At 40.3% G+C, this 17,157-nt stretch overlaps 2 protein-coding genes across 5 annotated transcripts in view; both read right to left on the minus strand.

The window, feature by feature from the left end:
- GALNT3 (polypeptide N-acetylgalactosaminyltransferase 3) overlaps positions 1-6,808 on the minus strand; it is a 97,645-nt gene extending 90,837 nt beyond the window's left edge. For both annotated transcript variants that reach the window (XM_064586637.1, XM_045868707.3), the window contains exon 1: positions 1,339-6,808. The gene's annotated coding sequence lies outside the window, so the exon portion shown is untranslated. The remainder of the gene's footprint in view (positions 1-1,338) is intronic.
- A 133-nt stretch (positions 6,809-6,941) lies between these two features.
- Positions 6,942-17,157, minus strand: part of TTC21B (tetratricopeptide repeat domain 21B) — a 94,064-nt gene continuing 83,848 nt past the window's right edge. For 2 of the 3 annotated variants that reach the window (XR_010410173.1, XM_045868701.3), the window contains one exon: positions 9,780-11,026. Coding sequence is in view for 2 of the 3 variants with exons in the window: in XM_045868701.3 (XP_045724657.1) it covers positions 10,991-11,026 (36 nt within the window). In the remaining variant the exon portion in view is untranslated. Of the gene's footprint in view, positions 6,969-9,779; positions 11,027-17,157 lie in introns of those variants that run through there. The other variant, XM_054506157.2, reaches the window with a different exon arrangement.

Raw genomic sequence — 17,157 nt, forward strand, 5'->3', positions numbered from 1 at the left:
AGCCATTCTCAATCCCATAAACTCATAGGGTCATGGCATTTAGAACTTGTTAAATATCTTAGAAATTGCCAATTTGAACTCATTTTATAGAAGAGATAACTGAGCCATGGAGAAGAGTTTTGCCCAAGTTTAGATAGCTAATAATAATTTTATCCAAGGACATTATAATATAATCTTTTATGAGTTTGTTCATAGTCCCATTTTTACTAATGTATCACTAAAACTTTACTGTGTATTTATTGAGGTTTAAGTAGACAGGTAAAAATAAAGGCAATTCTGCTTACTGCTTAGGTCATAAAAAATGTTGGTTCTCAGTATAGACTTTCATATTCTGCTATTTTACTACATTCAAGATTTCCAGTTAAAATGTTGTGGTCACTTCCTCTGAGAAATCTTTCCTTTCCTCTCCAGAATAGGTTGGGTATCCCTCCCATGTGCCTGCCCATCACCTTGGCTTTCTCTCTGATAACATTTGTGACATTATATTATAGTTGTCATTTAAATTTTGATTCCCTATAACCCTTAAGCTCTATCAAATGAAGGAGCCAGGGGCGCCTGGGTGGCTCAGTCGTTAAGCGTCTGCCTTCGGCTCAGGTCATGATCCCGGGGTCCTGGGATTGAGCCCCACATCGGGCTTCCTGCTCCACCTGAAGCCTGCTTCTCCCTCTCGCACTCCCCCTACTTATGTTCCCTCTCTCTCTGTGTCTCTCCCTGTCAAATAAATAAAATCTTTAAAAAAAAAAATGAAGGGGGATGCCTGGGTGGCTCAGTTGGTTAGGCGACTGCCTTCGGCTCAGGTCATGATCCTGGAATCCTGGGATCGAGTCCGGCATCGGGCTCCCTGCTGAGCGGGGGGTCTGCTTCTCCCTCTGACCCTCCCCTCTCTCATGTGTGCGCTCTCTCTCACTCATTCTCTCTCTCTCAAATAAATAAAATCTTAAAAAAAAAAAAACTGGCTTTAAAAAAAAAAATGAAGGAGCCAAATAAGAGAGGGTACAAATAAATGTAAGAATTAAATAGTTACAAAGTTTATAAAATTTATAATTACAATTTAAAATTGATAATTACAAAAATTCACAAAGTTTTAAGATTTCTACGTAAGTAGGACAGAATATAATACTTGTTAGCAGAGTTCTCTGTCTTTGCCTTTATGTGCCTATTTACATGTGGGGGTATTGGAGGTGTGGGGCAGACACCATCTAGGGGACCCCCCACGTTTCCTGCCTCCTGAGGTTCACTTCTTTCTGTAATTCTCTCCTCTTGCGTGTGGCCTTTGACCTTCTTCAAACCAATGAATATGGCAGAGGTAAGGAGGTGTCACTCTTGAGATTATATTACCTTATATAAGACAGTCTGGCAAGCGGACTTCTCTAGAGGCTCTCTTTGCTGGCTCAGAGAAGGAAGCCACGGGAAAGCCTGTGTGGCAAGGAGCTGCAGGTGGCCTCTAGGAAATGGGGGTGTCTGCTAGGAACTGAGGGCAACATCCAGCTGACACTCAACAAGAAGCCAAGATCTTCAGTCCTACAAGTGAAAGGAGAATGAGTTCTGCCAACAACCTGAATACACTTGGAAGAAGATTCTTCCCTATTTAAGCCTCCAGATAAGAATACAGCCCAGCTGACACCTTGCTTGCGGCTTTGTAAGATCTTAAGCAAAGGACCCAACTAGGTCATGCCTAGACTCCAGACTCACAGAAATTGTGAGATAATAAATGTGTGCTGTTTTCAGCCATGAAATTTGTGGTAATTCATCACACAGCAAGAGATAACTAGTATAAAGTGTTAGTTTATACAGATGCTGCATAAATAACTAGCCCTCCATTGGAAGGAAGGGAGGAAGGAAGGAAGGAAGGAAAGAATATAGCTTCAGTTAAAGTTTCTAGATTTTTTAGAGGATTTATTTGGTCACTTTAAAATCGGTTTAAAAAACACCCAAAGATGTTACCTTAAAAGATTTTAAGAAAATAGCAAACATCAAATATCTATCTGACCTGGGAGGTTTAGGCAAATTTTTATGGGTGAACTCTGTGAACGTATAGGACTGAAGAGGATCTTAGGAAGACCAGTGATTTATGTGTGTCTTCAGGCAAGGTTGTCCCTAAACCTTCCCAAACATACAGTGACAATGATGATGATGACATGAATATTATGAGGTTCCATTTATTGAGTTCCTCATATGCATCACACAGAATAGGAAGCAACTGACTTTTACAGAGCACTTAAAATTGTTCATGTATTGTACTGTGAACTTTATATAAATAATCCTATATTAAATATAGGATTTCTCTTTCACAGTAAGCCACGAGTATTATTTTCCCCCATTTTATTGCCACACGTGGGCTCACATACTTGGCATGCATGCAAAAAGAGACACATGGAAAGATAGCGCTTTATTCCAAGTCAACCAGCAATTAAGTTGTGAAACTGTGATTCAAATACATAATTAACCATTCTCACTACCTGGAAATTTCCCCAAACAATCTGATTTCCAACTTTCACGCTATATTTTAATCTCAAGGTTGCTACAGATGTGAAAAAGGCAATTCACAGAAGAGAACGGCAAATGGCTCATAAGTATACAGTCCAATGGTCACCCTCACTAGCAGTCAGAGAAACATATATATATATTTATCAGGTTGGTAAAAATTAAAACTTTCAATAATATCAAGTGTTGGGGAGTCTGATTAGATCAATTTGCAGTATTTGGAGAGATTCACCATGTGTAGATCTAAGACCTAACCTAGGGCCAGCAACCTAGTTTGTAGAAGCTAGGAGCTGGTGTCAACCTAGATCTATCATTGGAGGAATGGATAATTAAAATGTGTTGGATGCCTCCTATGAAATAACACACAGTGGTTAGAAGCAATGAATTAGTACATATAGCAACATCTTAAAAATACAGCATTGAATGAATAAAAAGTACAGGAGAGAATGAGATCTACTGTGCAGCACCACTTATGTATATTAAGCCAGGCATACATACAACCAGTTTATGTATTTTTAAAAGACATTTACAATAACCTATATTGAACTCATTAAAAGAGGCTGCCTGTAGGAGAGGGAAAGATAGATGGTGGGTGGCGGGGGAGGGATAGGGAACAGACTGGAAGAAAAAAAACATATGAAGGAAAATAAAGGTGGGGTCTTGACCAGACTAATAATTGTTAATTATGAACTAATTAAAACATCTCTCAGCATTTGAGGTCCCCCAAAAGACAACTAGAAATGCTGTGGAATGAAGCTTTATTATTATTGGCTAAAGACTTTATGTTGATCTGGGATATTTGAATTTAAAAATGGGTACCCAACTTTTTACTGGAAAGAAGAGTCACATCAGGATAATGCACTCTCAAATGCTGAGGGAAATAGAGATTTTTTTTTCTTCTAAAAATAAAGTGGGGCAATTTCTTAGATTTGTACTTGGAGAAAACACAATGACAAATATTTTGGCAAGGTGTTAGAACTTGTGCATTAGTCTTGTCTTAATGGAAGAGAATCTGATGAAATCATTACATTTAAGCAGAGCAATCTTATAGTAGATGACGCTCTATCTATGTATAAACAGCCAAAAGAGACTTTCAGCCTAGGTTTCATGGTGCATCCCACTTATATACTCTCTAACCAAGGACTGTGGGATCATACTCAGGTCTATGTGAATATCCAGCTCAACAAGGCAGGGCACACCAATGGAATTTTTTTTTAATCCCAGTCAATCTGAGTTCACAAGGAAGAAATTACAAGGAATAGTTGACATAAGTCTTTTCCAAACAATTACACATATTTGACATAGTTTAGACATGTGATTCAGAATACATTTTCAATCTAGCATTTTAGAACTCACTTAGGAAGTCACAAATTATAAATGAATGAATGAATAAACAAATAAACCAACGAAAGCAAGGCAAACAAAAATAGAAAATGCAAGGTACATGTCTTTGCTATAAATACAATTATCACCATTGGCTATGAATTTGAGGGAGTATGTCCCACAATAAATGCTATCATTCGGCTGAAAATGATTTTTGCCTATTTTGAAAAGTAGCAGATAGATGGAGGATAAAGAAAAGGTGAGTAAGAAATTTAATGACACAGAGAACATTAGCATGGACACTATGCAAGGATGACATATAAATTCGCAAGTGTCCCATATTAAAAAAAAGAAAGGAAATTACTCCATCTATCTATACCTTTGGGGAATGATGAAATGTTTTATATAAGTGATTGATCACTTAACCTGATGACTACTTTTTTTTTTAGTTCACCCACCTCTTTTTCTTAATGAAAACACTTTCTGTGGAATTTTCTAGTTTGTACAGTGGATAGAAATTAATGATATACCTTTAGGCATAAGATCTCCAGGTATCCATCAACTCTGATGTAACACAGTAATGTCTGTAAGGGCCTTCGGGGTGTAAAGCCTTAGCATCATATATATAGCCCTGAACTCCACGTTTACAAAACTAGTCTGCCTTTTATTGGTATCTTCCTTCTCAGTCTTCTGTCGTTTCCTCCTGCCATGATTGTTTTAGCTGTTCTACCCTTTCTTGGCCATCCCCATGCCTACCACATTCACATCCTCTCCCATCGGAAAAGAATCCACGGACTTTGTGACAACCATGTAGAGTAGCTATTCTCTTCTTACTTCCTGGTGTGTGTATCCAACTCGAATACCCAAGGCAAATTCTAAAAGCGTAGTGGTACCCAGACTAGAAAATCCTTTCTGACTGAAATTATTTTAAATCAAACTGTCATGGTTTTTCCTGTCTACTAATAGGTAAATGTGTCCCATTTGGAGTTTATAGTTCATTTCATTCTACAAGGTGATCCACCAAAACACCAGATATAATTTTATCCATACTTATTTTATTGTGCTCCTCCTGCATTTTACCAGGGAGTTCGAGATAAGTTTTTTTTTTTGGTGTTTCCACCAAAACACCAGATATAATTTTATCCATACTTATTTTATTGTGCTCCTCCTGCATTTTACCAGGGAGTTCGAGATAAGTTTTTTTTTTCCTCTTTGCTCTCTTCTGCTAACTCCAAAATTTCCCAGAGGCTAATAAAATCTGAAACTTAATAAGTTCCTAGTTATAGCAACAGCAAAATTTTAGCATAGCTTAAGAGATATGAATAAAACTTCCCAGGCTTTTTTTCTCATTAGAATGCTACTCTCCAGATACATAGAATAAGCCTCATGAATGAAGCTATGCTTAACAGTAGAACTGTAACAGAATTTCAGCGAGCAGCTTTTCATTGGAGGCCCTCTAAAGTTGAGCCTTTCACATGGCCCACAGTGTATAAACTATGACCTACAAACATAAGCCTTTCAAACACTAAATACAATGCCCTGTTCCTAGTAGGTACTTTATAAATAGTAGAGCACCATTTCCCTCTCTTTCCTCCTTAAAATAACCTTAACCAGTAAACATTTCAACCCCATTTTTCTGAATGGAAATTAAAAATAACAATAACCACTTGGCCCTACTTGGTCAGAATGAAAAAAGGTACATCTGCCTACCCAGGCTGATTACAGAAGCTTAGCGGTAAAACTATTTCTGAACTGGTCTGCGTTCTTCCAACTTAGAGGCCTCCTTAAGTATCAGCCACCATCCTGCTTTGCAGGACTGTAATTGCTCGAGTTGAGGAAGGGTTGGGTGGTCTGGGCTGTGCACCATGTCATGCACTGCCAAGTCAATCAAATGGCCATCAGGACAGTGTGAGGACAACTGAATGCCTATGTGAGTAATTCTGAGTCTGTAAGCACAGAGTGTACATAGGAGAACAACCCTTAAACGGCCTAAAAAGCATAAACTGTAATATGCTGGACTCCCACAGTCACACTCCAATTCAGTAATGTTTTCAATCAGTATTAATGAAAGGTCCTTTTTTCAGGGGCTCACATGTTATTTTCCTGAAAGGAACAAAACATGCTAGAAGACTATCTTCTAATTCCTACCTTTGTTTCTTTAATATTATTAAATCATAATGTACAGTAAACTCTGATGTCATACTGAGACAATACTTCTGTAAATCTAACATTTTTATTACACTCTCAAGTCACAAATATGGTTATATCACAAATTTACATGTAATGCATAGTCCCCAAAGAAAGAACTCCATTCCCTAAAAAAGTGACAAAGCATTTGGGCATATTTCTGAGCAAGAACATTCAAATCAAAATTATCAACAAGTGGAAAGTGACCGTTTTCTATGAAGAAAACTATAGAAAATAATTGAATCAGTTTACCATTTATAGCAAAAATAAAATAATCCATACCTGATGCATTCTGTGATACTTTAGAAACTTTCCAATCATGGCATTTGCAAAAAGAAACATATGTGTATCTAATATTTTTCTTCTGATATACATATAAAGTACAAGAACAATCATGGCAATCAAAAGTTTTATGTAATTTTTAAATTTGATTTAAGAATGTCCAGTGGAAAGCCACTTTTAAAGCATAATATCACAACAATTAAAATATCTACAGTTCATTAAATTTAAAAATATTCTTTTACTTTCCACCTGAAAGGTCAACAATTAATCCATGTTATAATTTATTTTGTAATCTACCTCAATTTAATACTTGCAGGATTAACTTCTCTGCAACTTTTCTTTAATATTCTGGGATTCAAAGTTCTTTCTAAAAGGTTTCTGAAAATATTGGTATCTTTCTTCCCCTTGTATAAGAGGAGTTACTTTTTTTGGAAGGGGGGCAGTTGCTTTAAAAAAAACCACATGAAATGTGAGTGGGCACCCAGTTACACACTGTTTTAGTTTTAAAATGGGAGGGGATGGTGGTGGGAAATACTCACAAAAAGATACCTGTGATGCAGACTCTTCAATTCGTTCATTTTATGTTTTCTTTCTTTTTTTTCCTCCTTAATGAAGGAGAGGAAAATAAATCTTTGACATTCCAAGGAAGTGATTCTGAAGTGTAACCTCCATCAGATCATCTAGAAGATCAACTGTCCAACAACATTATATTAAAGGCAGTAAATAAGGTTGTTCCAAAGACCAGACGAAAGCTGGAGCTTCTGTCAATGGCCATGACTGAAGCTCATCACGGTTTGGACACTGCAGCGGAAACCTCAAGCCTTATGCCCTGAGCAACAATGAAGATATTGTACAATCAACTAGGATTACAGTGAAGAAAAACAAAGTGCTTTCAGATCATAAAAGAAATGATTATCACGAGGAAAGAGAAGGGACTGTTGGATTTAAAAGGCAACCAGAGAAAAATAAAAACAAAAGTAAATATAAAACATCAGCACCCTACCCCCGAGGATGTTAAAATCACAAAGAATTTCCAAAGAAAATATAATAAGCTCACAGATGAAAAAGCATTTACACAATCCATCTCAGGATGTACACTTTGCTAAATGATCTGCAAAATAAGAAAAAGAAACTGATTCATTGTAGAGGTGCATTATCTGAAGAGTACACAGTGTCCAGAAATTCTGTTGCTTCTTTCATAAGAATCAGTGTGAGGTTTGCATTAGTAAAGATGGTGAAGTCATTTTATAAGAAGGAGGAGGAGGAGGAGGGGAAGGAGGAGGGGGAGAAGGAGGAGGAGGGGGGAAAAGAAAGCTAGAGAACTAGTATCAAGCCAAGAAGCAAAAGGGAGTGTCAGCAATGTTTATTTCCAAATATGGAGAGGACTTATTGCAATATAATAAAGTGCCTCCTTTTTCCTTCAACTAAGATGGAAAGTTAAAAATCTCCAGTATTCCTGAAAAGAGATGGTTTCTGCAAATGATGCACTTTTTAAATACCTTTCAATAGCTACTGTTGAAATTTGGCTCATGAAAAAGTTGCCAGAGGGGAGGGCAAAAGAGGTGAAGAGGAACCGGAGGTACAGGCTTCCAGTTAGGGAATGAAAACGTCATGGAGCTCCAAGTCACAGAGTAGGGAATATTGTCAATGGCATTGTAACAGCGCTGTATGGTGACAGATGGGAGCTATACTTCTAGTGAGCATGGAATAGACTTGTCCAACCACTATGTCGGACACCTGAAGCTATTATAACATTGCGTGTCAACTATTCTTCAGTATAAAAAAAAAGGTAAAAAAAAAAAAGCTGCAGTTACATTTTTCATGAGGCAAATGACACTAGGCACACCAGTTAGTTGTGCAATGTCTTGCCACTGTTTTGTTTCAGGAACACTTGTGTCAAAATTTGTAACAGTGTTTCTTATCCTCTTATGTCCCAATACACCTGATGTGAATGTTATTCTCCTATCAGTGACAGGCATCACTGCAGCAATCATGAATCCTTTCAGAGAAGATGATGTTGAGTGTTAAAACGCTTCTCTAGTGGGAAGCTGAGAAGGGGCCACAGCTTTAAATACCTTGTTCAGGAGCTTCTGATAGGACCCCCAGGGGGTGTAAATCTCTTCCCCTTTTGAGAATCACTAATCTTCTCAAAGGTTTATAAACTCCTTTCCCCCTTAAGAATAACTGATCTTTGAATGAAGATAAAGAATTTATAGATTTTTTTTCTCCATGCCAAGTTAGCAAGCTTCCAAAACATGGTGTATATATGCTGGATTCACCAAGGTGATTCAGTAACTCACATTTGGTAGGGCTTGCACTTTGAGATATATATAATTTTTTTTTTCCCTTGTAGCAATGAAAGATTTATACCTATTCATCACTTTATTGTGATCACCAGCAGAGGAAAGTTGTCTGGGGTTAAGGGTGTAGACAGGCCATGGGATAGAATGAAGTTTCACTTTGGCTTATCTGCTCAGCAATTCTTACCAAAGCTAATAAACCATAGATCAAAGTCATATGTTTACAGTAATATTAATGGCAACCTCAGTTTTAAGTAAATTATCTGGGCCTTTCATTCAGATGTGTGGATCTTAGGAAGATGAAGGAGGTCAGACAAGCCTTGGCCGTGACAACATTCACTAGGATGACTAGCAACTGACACAATTAGCTTTAGTAGCCACGTAAGTCTTTAAGTGCTTAATGACTATTTTTCTATCCCAATGACTGAAAAACTATATAAAAAAGTAATCTCCTTATACATAGGCATTGCATCCCACCAGTGGATTCTGTAGTAGGCACCGTCTTCCTCTTCGGGATCAAAGCATTCCTTCCCCCAGCTGCCAGGATGTTGGCTGCTGGTGGCTCACAGCTAAGCCCTTTTTTAGGAATTATCCTTGGCCAAAGATTATACCCCTTACTGGAGTGGAGGGAGGGACAGCCTGCGTACAATGCAGGGCCAAGAGGAAGGTGGAGCAAGTGAGGAATGGGCCTTGCCACAAAACTCAGTAATCAAGCGAAATAGTATCTTCATGCGCTATTTTTAAAAACAAAAAATATGAAGAATCCACGATGATCAAATATGACAATTTTAAATAAAGACAGCATCGGTAAGAACTAATTTCTCTTTCGGCCTCAGGCTCCAATATGGGTCCACACAGCACTCCTACTGATCCCATCTTTTTTTTTTTTTAAGATTTTATTTATTTATTTATTTGAGAGAGAGAGAGAGAGAGAAACAGCATGAGAGGAGATAGGGTCAGAGGGAGAAGCAGGCTCCCCGCTGAGCCGGGAGCCCGATGTGGGACTCGATCCCAGGACTCCGGGATCATGACCTGAGCCGAAGGCAGTCGCTTAACCAACTGAGCCACCCAGGCGCCCCCTACTGACCCCATCTTTATTTAATATGGTTCAATATTTTGTTCTTTGTGGATGTTGTATTAATTTAGATTTCTAGAAATAGTGCATTAAAATATTTATCTTGGTTACTGAGTTTTTTGGCACCCCTAAATTTTATCCTTGAGCAGAGCGCCTCCCTTACCTCACCCTAGTCCTAACCCTGGCAGGTGGTACCATTGCTTGGCTCATTTGCCCTATGGAGGGACAATGCTGAAGGGCCATCCCAGCAACAGAATCCCTGTGGGACCGGCTGAAGCCTTTCTTGTGACTTCATTGAAGTCCAATCCTATTTCTCTCATTCCCTTCCCAGTGTTATTCCGAAGAACACCCTTACGGGCAAGTCTCTGTCTCTGTGTGTTTCCCCTAAAACGTCCCCATAGAAGAGAGGTGAAAATCAAAACTCAGAGAAGCTGTGGGACTTGCCCAGGTTCTCCGAGCTCCTGAGTGGTGGAGATGAGAACCCAGATATGTCTAACTTGAAGCCAGGGCTACTCTTGGTAACACCCATAGACTAAGACCAGAATTTAGGACTACAGTCAAATAAGCCAAAGGTCAAACCCAGATCCCAACAATCCCCATGCATTTACCTGATAGTGAACTGGAAATCAGGCTGATTTCCAGGAAGTAAGCCTCTGCTTATGTCAGACCCTGCAGCATACAGAATAATGCCTGCCCCACCCCACAACAAAGATATCTACCTCCTAATCCCTAGAACCTAGGAATATGTTAACTGACATGGGAAAATGGATTTTTCATCTGTCATTAAGTTAAGGATCTCGAGATGGGCAGATTATACTGCATTTCCAGGTGGCCCAATATAAGCACAAGGGGCCTTTTAGGGAAAGAGTTGTGATGATGGAAGCAGAGGTCAGAGGGGTGTGACCATGAGCCAAAGAATGCGGGCATCCTCTAGAATCTGGAAAAGTCAAGGAACAGATTCTCCCCTAGAGCCTCCAAAAGAAACACAGTTCTCCTTGACCTTGATTTTAGCCCCATAAGAGCCATTTGGACTTCTGACCTCCAGCAGTATGAGAAAATACGTTCATGCTCTTTCAAGCCACTCCGTTTGTGGTAATTTGTTACAGCAGCAACACGAAAGGAAAACAGATCCCAAAGGTGGCATCTTTGCCCTCACATCATGGCCCTGCTCACCACACTCAGAGGTGGAATGCATCCCTAACAGAAATCACACAGAACCAGCAGTGGAATTTAACAAATGACTTCTCAGTCGTGTTATATAGAAAAAAATTTTTTTTCAAGAACTTGGATATGTGAAAGGATTGATGATCTTGTTCTGGCTCCAGATGGTCATGTTCTCCTAATGACAGATGGAAGTCAGGACAGGCGGGCTCCTCTACATGGAAGAGAGAAATGATTAATATAAGAAGGCCAGCAAGATCCAAGATCTCTTTAAAGCAAGCTTCTTTCTTTTCAGATTCTTCATTAATTCTCTTTGAACTGTGAATATTATATTCCTAATATTTTACAATGGAACAAACTACTCTTGTTTTTCTTCTCTCTCTTTGCTGCACTTGAAGAGTTTAGAGTTTAAGCTTCTGCACTGAAACAACAACAAACATTTTTGTTGTTCTTGCTGATCAGATCTGGGGTCTGATGTGCCATCAATTTTATTATAAAAAAGCTGAATATTGGGGTGCCTGGGTGGCTCAGTTGGTTACACCTCTGCCTTCAGCTCAGGTCATGATCTCAGGGTCCTGGGATGGAGCCCTGCATGGGGCTCCCAGCTCAGCGGGAAGCCTGCTTCTCCCTCTCCCACTCCCTCTGCTTGTGTTCCCTCTTTCGCTGTGTCTCTCTCTGTCAGATAAATAAATAAAATCTTAAAAAAAATTTAAAAAGCTGAATATTAAAGAGGTTTTTGTTTGTTTTTTAAGACTCATTAGAAGAAAGGGACAAAAGAAGCCAAAACAGGAGAATTTGGGGCACCAAGAAAATATCTTGAACAGAAACAGAAAACAGTAGGGCTTCACTACAGGTAGGAAAGGGGTCCTGTCATGGGGACAGACAAGAAGAGAGAGGAAAGTACCAGTACCATGTGTATGTAAATCAGGGGTGGGACGGGGAGGAAAAGGGGCAAGGGGAGGCGGTTATACCTAAGCAGATGGGACCTGGAGCAGTCTCGCCATCAGTCTTGCGTCAAGTGTGTCCCCACGAGATGTAGTACCACGAGCGACCTCATAGGAGCAGTCCTCGCTGGTGAGTGTTAGCTTTCAGCCAAGTGAGCATCTCCTGCCTCTGCAGCCCCCCTTGGCTTTACTAACTTGCCTTCCGCTTCAGCTGAAGATTTCGCTCCATCAGCTAGCATCTTGTTGGCGGCCACCCTGAAGAAATGATGCAGATCCATTTCCTTAAATTTTGCTTGGTTTCTGCCTAACTGGGTCTTACCTCACCTTGCCTCAGGACATAATGTGAGCCCAAGAGAGGTGGGCTGGAGTCCTGGAGACTTAATGGGATAGCACAGCAAAAAATCCTTGGGAGCTAAATGGAATCAGCTTAATTTGTTACCCCCTCCCCCAGTACGTCTTTCACATGAGATGGGATAATGTTTAATGGTCTCCTTTTACACGATAATAGATTAACGTGTAAATATAAGGGCCATCCTGCACAGAAGGAATATGCAGGTCAAAGGTCTTGTTATAGATCAACATGGTCTTTGAAATAGCTTACTCATCAGTATGAAGGAGCACTGGTCATTATGGTTGTTTTTCCCCTGCTGTGGAAAAGCATCGGCCTGGACAGTTATGGAGTCACTGAGACTCTCAGCAAGGTAGGCCCCCTGCACTCCTAGTTAGCACTGAAGTGGTGCAGAGCTTGGTAGGTCCTCGGCTGGGTTTTTTAGACATCTGGTAGAAAGCAACCAGATGAAAGAATTATGATTTTGAACAAATAATTTACCATGTTAAAAATTAGTTTATCAGTGAAACTTGAGGACTTTTCCCCATTATTTAACTGAAGTGTGTGCTTTTTTATGTAGATGGTCAGCTATGCTAGTGTCCGAATGACTTTTAAAAAAATATACTGTATTAAATACTATGGAGGGAGATGCGCAAAAAGATCAGAGGGCTGCCTGCCCAGAACTTTCTGAGCCAAAGAGGGAGACTTGGGTAGCCTGTTTCACTGGGCGACCTCTCTCGTGGCCAGAATGGGAGAGAGATGGGACCAAGGGGCTGTATGTCCGTCCCTGCATGTGGCTAAATGTGGACGACGGGAGCAGGGAAATGTCCCTGAGAAATGGAGAAGAGCACGTCTGCTCTGTTTGACGTTCTCTTGCCTGGCGCAGAAGATGTCTTCAGTGAGCATTTGTTGAATGTCTTGAATTAGTAAACGGCTGGATGGAAGGATGAATACAGACATGCAGAAAACAGCAGAGGAAAAGGGGTAGAGTCCTGCCCACATTCCAATTCGTGGTTCCAGTTCCTTCCCGCCTCCTAGCTCCAGTGCTGACCTTCATAGCCCTCCATGAGGTCCTAAGAACCTCATGTGTAACTTGGGCCATTCTGTGTTGGTTTCTGTTACTTGCAAATTGTAATCACTAATGATAATGGGGAGTTTGGAGTCTCCTTTGAGACAAACATAAAAAAAAAATCTGTAAGACTTATTCTCCTTATATATGTGTATATTTATATGACTGTATGTGTGTGCATGTGTGTGTATATATAGTATCATGTACATATATAGAGCTCCAAATGAGCTGGATCAATTAATCAGTGTCCCTGAGCTCTCTTCCTTATATGTAAAATGAAGGGATTAGACTAAATGATCTGAATTTTTAAGAGGTAATGCTTTCTAGGAATTATGCCAATGATTTGTATAGAAGATATAATGTTGCCAGAAAACAGTGCCCAAGAGAGGTACTTGGGAAATTCTTACACTTTCCATGTTGTGTCGTTGCTGAAAACAGTTTGGCGGCTCTTTTGGAAGTGCATTCGGAGGTGGTTGCCCACTATTTGAACTCCCTCCACTGAGGCAGACCTCCAGTTTGATGAAAGGGTGACTGAGGGTGTTGGCAACACCAGTTTGGGCAGAAAGCAAAATCTGGCTGTACAATAGCAGTTTTCCCATGACCTGGCCCTGGAGGCAGACCCCAGGGCGAGCCGTGTCATAGGGATGGAGTATCCGTGACAATGACAAACCAAATTGGAATGTCTGGAGGCGGGAAGGGGGATAACCTGCAGGCGTCACTCACACGTGGCTGCCCTCTTTCCGGCTGGGGCCTCGGGATCCCTCTCACGTTGAGCATGATGCTGGGCCCATACCGTGTGTTCAATAAGTGCCGGGTGATTGACGGAGCCAGATTCATAGCGACAGCCAGGTCGCTTTACATAGATTTTCTTACTTCACACTGTCAACAGTCTCCTTTTTAGGCCCATTTCAAATGTTAGGAAAGAGACGTCAGGGACTTAAGCAACTTGTCCCAAATCCCACCACTAGCAAGCGGCAGAGGACTGAAGCCAGGCTGTCTGACTCCAGAGCCCGCTATGGTCTCCTGCCTCCCCCTTCTCGGCCATAATTGGAGGCAAGCGAGAATGGCACAAGGCATTTTACCCTCTACCTGATTTAACTAGCAATCATGAAGACTCTCCATTAAATAATATTGATCTGAGCCATAATGTTCTCCTGAACAGCATCGTCCGCCTAGAAAATAAAGTTAGGGGATCATAAATGGTTCCAAACATTGCCCGTCAATATTTTCACAATGTGAAAATAACATGCATTTCTAGCTGTTATTTTTATTTTCCGAATGTCTGAAAGGGCAGCGTATCTTCTAGAATACTCTTCTCTACGTGTCTCTGCTGCCCATGTGGGCTTACACTGGCATTGCGTTATCGTCCCCTCCTTCTCTTATGTGCCTTCAGTTAGGGCAATTCTGCCACCCACTGAAGTTCAGTTCTAAAAAGCAAATAGCTTTGGCAAAACAGCACAGAGGGGTTAGTTATTTTTTTTTTCAAGTTAGTGTGGAGGAAAGGGAATAGAACAGGTTCTTCCCAGCTGCCTGATTTCTAGTCAGCAAGCTGCACGAATCCCTAGTTGAACACATTTCAGCCATCCTGTGCCTAAGGAGAAAACCACCACTCTTGCCTGCGTCGCTATGGTAACTGATGCTCAGCAGGCAGTTTCATTTAACGTAACTGGCTTTTAGAACTTGAGGGGAAAGTATGCTTTCATGTAAGAGAAAGGGAAAGGCGAGTGGTTTAATTAACGTGTCTCGATTTAACATAGGGATACAGGTCACTTCCACTGTTTGACCATAGCGTGTGTAGCTCTGTTTTATATCTGTACCAGATCTAAGGCATCAAAGGATGGAATATTGCTCTCATCATGTGTGAAGTGTACAAAGTGGGCAGAAAAGCAGAGACGGGTTGTGTTGGACCCTTTGCGAAAGGTTTTTCACTTTATAAAACCATCTCGGCTTGAGAGTGTATAGAAGAATTGCTTCCTCTTCTCGCATCCACAAAGGAGGCCTGAGAGATGGGTTGCTAGGCAACCTCACACCGAAGACTGGGGCTCTTTGAAATTAACATAGCTGACCTCCCCGTCAGCTCTGCAGCTCTGCTATTCAAAACCATTTTGTGAGGCCGTAGGATGCAATAAAATAGCTATAAAATGTAAATACAAAAATAAAGACTAAGGGAAATACATCTAACTTTTTCCAGCAAAGACCAGGATTCTCTCAATGAAAAAGGCAACAGTATGAAAGGGCAGGTTGAGGGGAAAATGGTGTTAGTGGCTAGAAATCTAGAAACTTGTATTTTGAGTAATCTAGGAAGCAAAATCTCCTATGTTTTTAGAGATGTTTATAACTGCCACATAAACTATCATAGCAAAGGGTCTGAAAATACGTGAGGGCAAACACAAATCAGTTTATGATAGTAAGATCTGCTACATATTTTTAACAAAACGCTCAACTCTCAGTCCTCAGAACGTGATGTTTTGCTTAAGCTCCAGAGTCTCCTATTCTCCTTCCTGCCACTACATCATTAATATGACACTGGTTAGTGTGGGAAGGGATGGCATTTATTTTCCAAGTAGATGAATATTTGGAGGGAGATTGCAAAGCTGGTTTATGGAGCAAAGCATACACTCTTGTCAGCAATAAATTATTTAGTTTGATTTTTAAAATACCTCATACCACTGCAAAATGCTTATGGCAACACTTTGATAGGTTGTTAAATTTATCAACATTAAAATCAATCAAAATTGGTGGTGCTGAGGAAGGTGGGGGACAGCAAACAAATCTTGAGGTCTTTAGTAGGTTTGTTTTTTGTCATGAGTGTTGGGTGAAGCAATTCTGAAACTATTTTAGATGGATTATAGGATTGAAGAAATGAACAAATATGTTGAGGTTGTTGGGACTCAAGGTCTCACTGTGGAAGAAGGGAGGTACAAATGAAGACTGGGGGAAAGCAAGAAAGAACCCAACATGATAAACTGGAATTGGAGAAATGGATGTAGTTTTGTGATTTCTAAAATATGTGTGTGTGTATTTATTTGTGCACTCATGTGTATGTGCACACATATATGTGTATACATGTGTACGTGTGCATATGCATGCATGTTTTTTATTTGCTCAAAGTGTTTACATTTCTTTTTAGAAGATTTATTTATTTGAGAAAGAGAGAGAGAGTGAGCAAGGGGAGGGGCAGAGGGAGAGGGAGAGAATCTCAAACAGACTCCCCGCTGAGTGCAGAACCAGACACAGGGCTCTATCTCATGACCGTGAGATCGTGACCTGAGCTGAAACCAGGAGTCAGACACTTAACCGACTGAGCCCCCAAGGTGCCCCTGCTCAGAGTGTTTAGAAACAGTTCACCCTAGTAGCAGTGAGCACTTTAGCAGTAAGATCTTGATCTCTAACACCATCCCCTCACTAAAGGGAACCAGGGCTCCTTGGAGAAACTGCTGACTGCAGGGCTGGGGAAGGGCAATTAGAAGTTCAACCCAAGACATTTTGTTATACTAGAAAGTAGGGAAGTGCTCAAAAAGAAAAAAAAAAAAAATGATGGGGGCATGTCCCAAGGCCAGAGGAGTCAGCTTAATGCAGGTCCCGCTGGCCAAATCTGAAACAATTCAAGCACCAAAATAAGGACATTAGTGACTTATGAGTCATTGGGGAGGGGGGAATAAAAAGAATTCATGAATCCATAAATAATAGATTAATTCACAAAAAGTAAAAAATAATAAGAAAGGGAGGGGCTCTTGCTTACAGTAAAATGCTGAGGGCTGACTGGTTGGTACATGTGGAGAATGTGCTGATGACAGACGGGACTGTCTTTTATAACCATCATGGTAAAGAAGAGATCAGGAAAGAATCATGCTAACCTAGGGAATATTTTTGAAGAAGAGTAGACTATTTGTATGATCTAAAAGTATCTCCTCACAGATTGGTTACTAGGTACAAGGGAAAACACTAACAACTCCAGAGTGGGAAAATTTGACTGGGTAATCAAAATTAATGTCATCAACCAG

The sequence above is a fragment of the Mirounga angustirostris genome, unplaced genomic scaffold (genome assembly GCF_029215605.1).
Source record: "Mirounga angustirostris isolate CCGP_5_RB_7025 unplaced genomic scaffold, mMirAng1.0.hap1 SCAF_3, whole genome shotgun sequence".
Taxonomy (NCBI): domain Eukaryota; kingdom Metazoa; phylum Chordata; class Mammalia; order Carnivora; family Phocidae; genus Mirounga; species Mirounga angustirostris.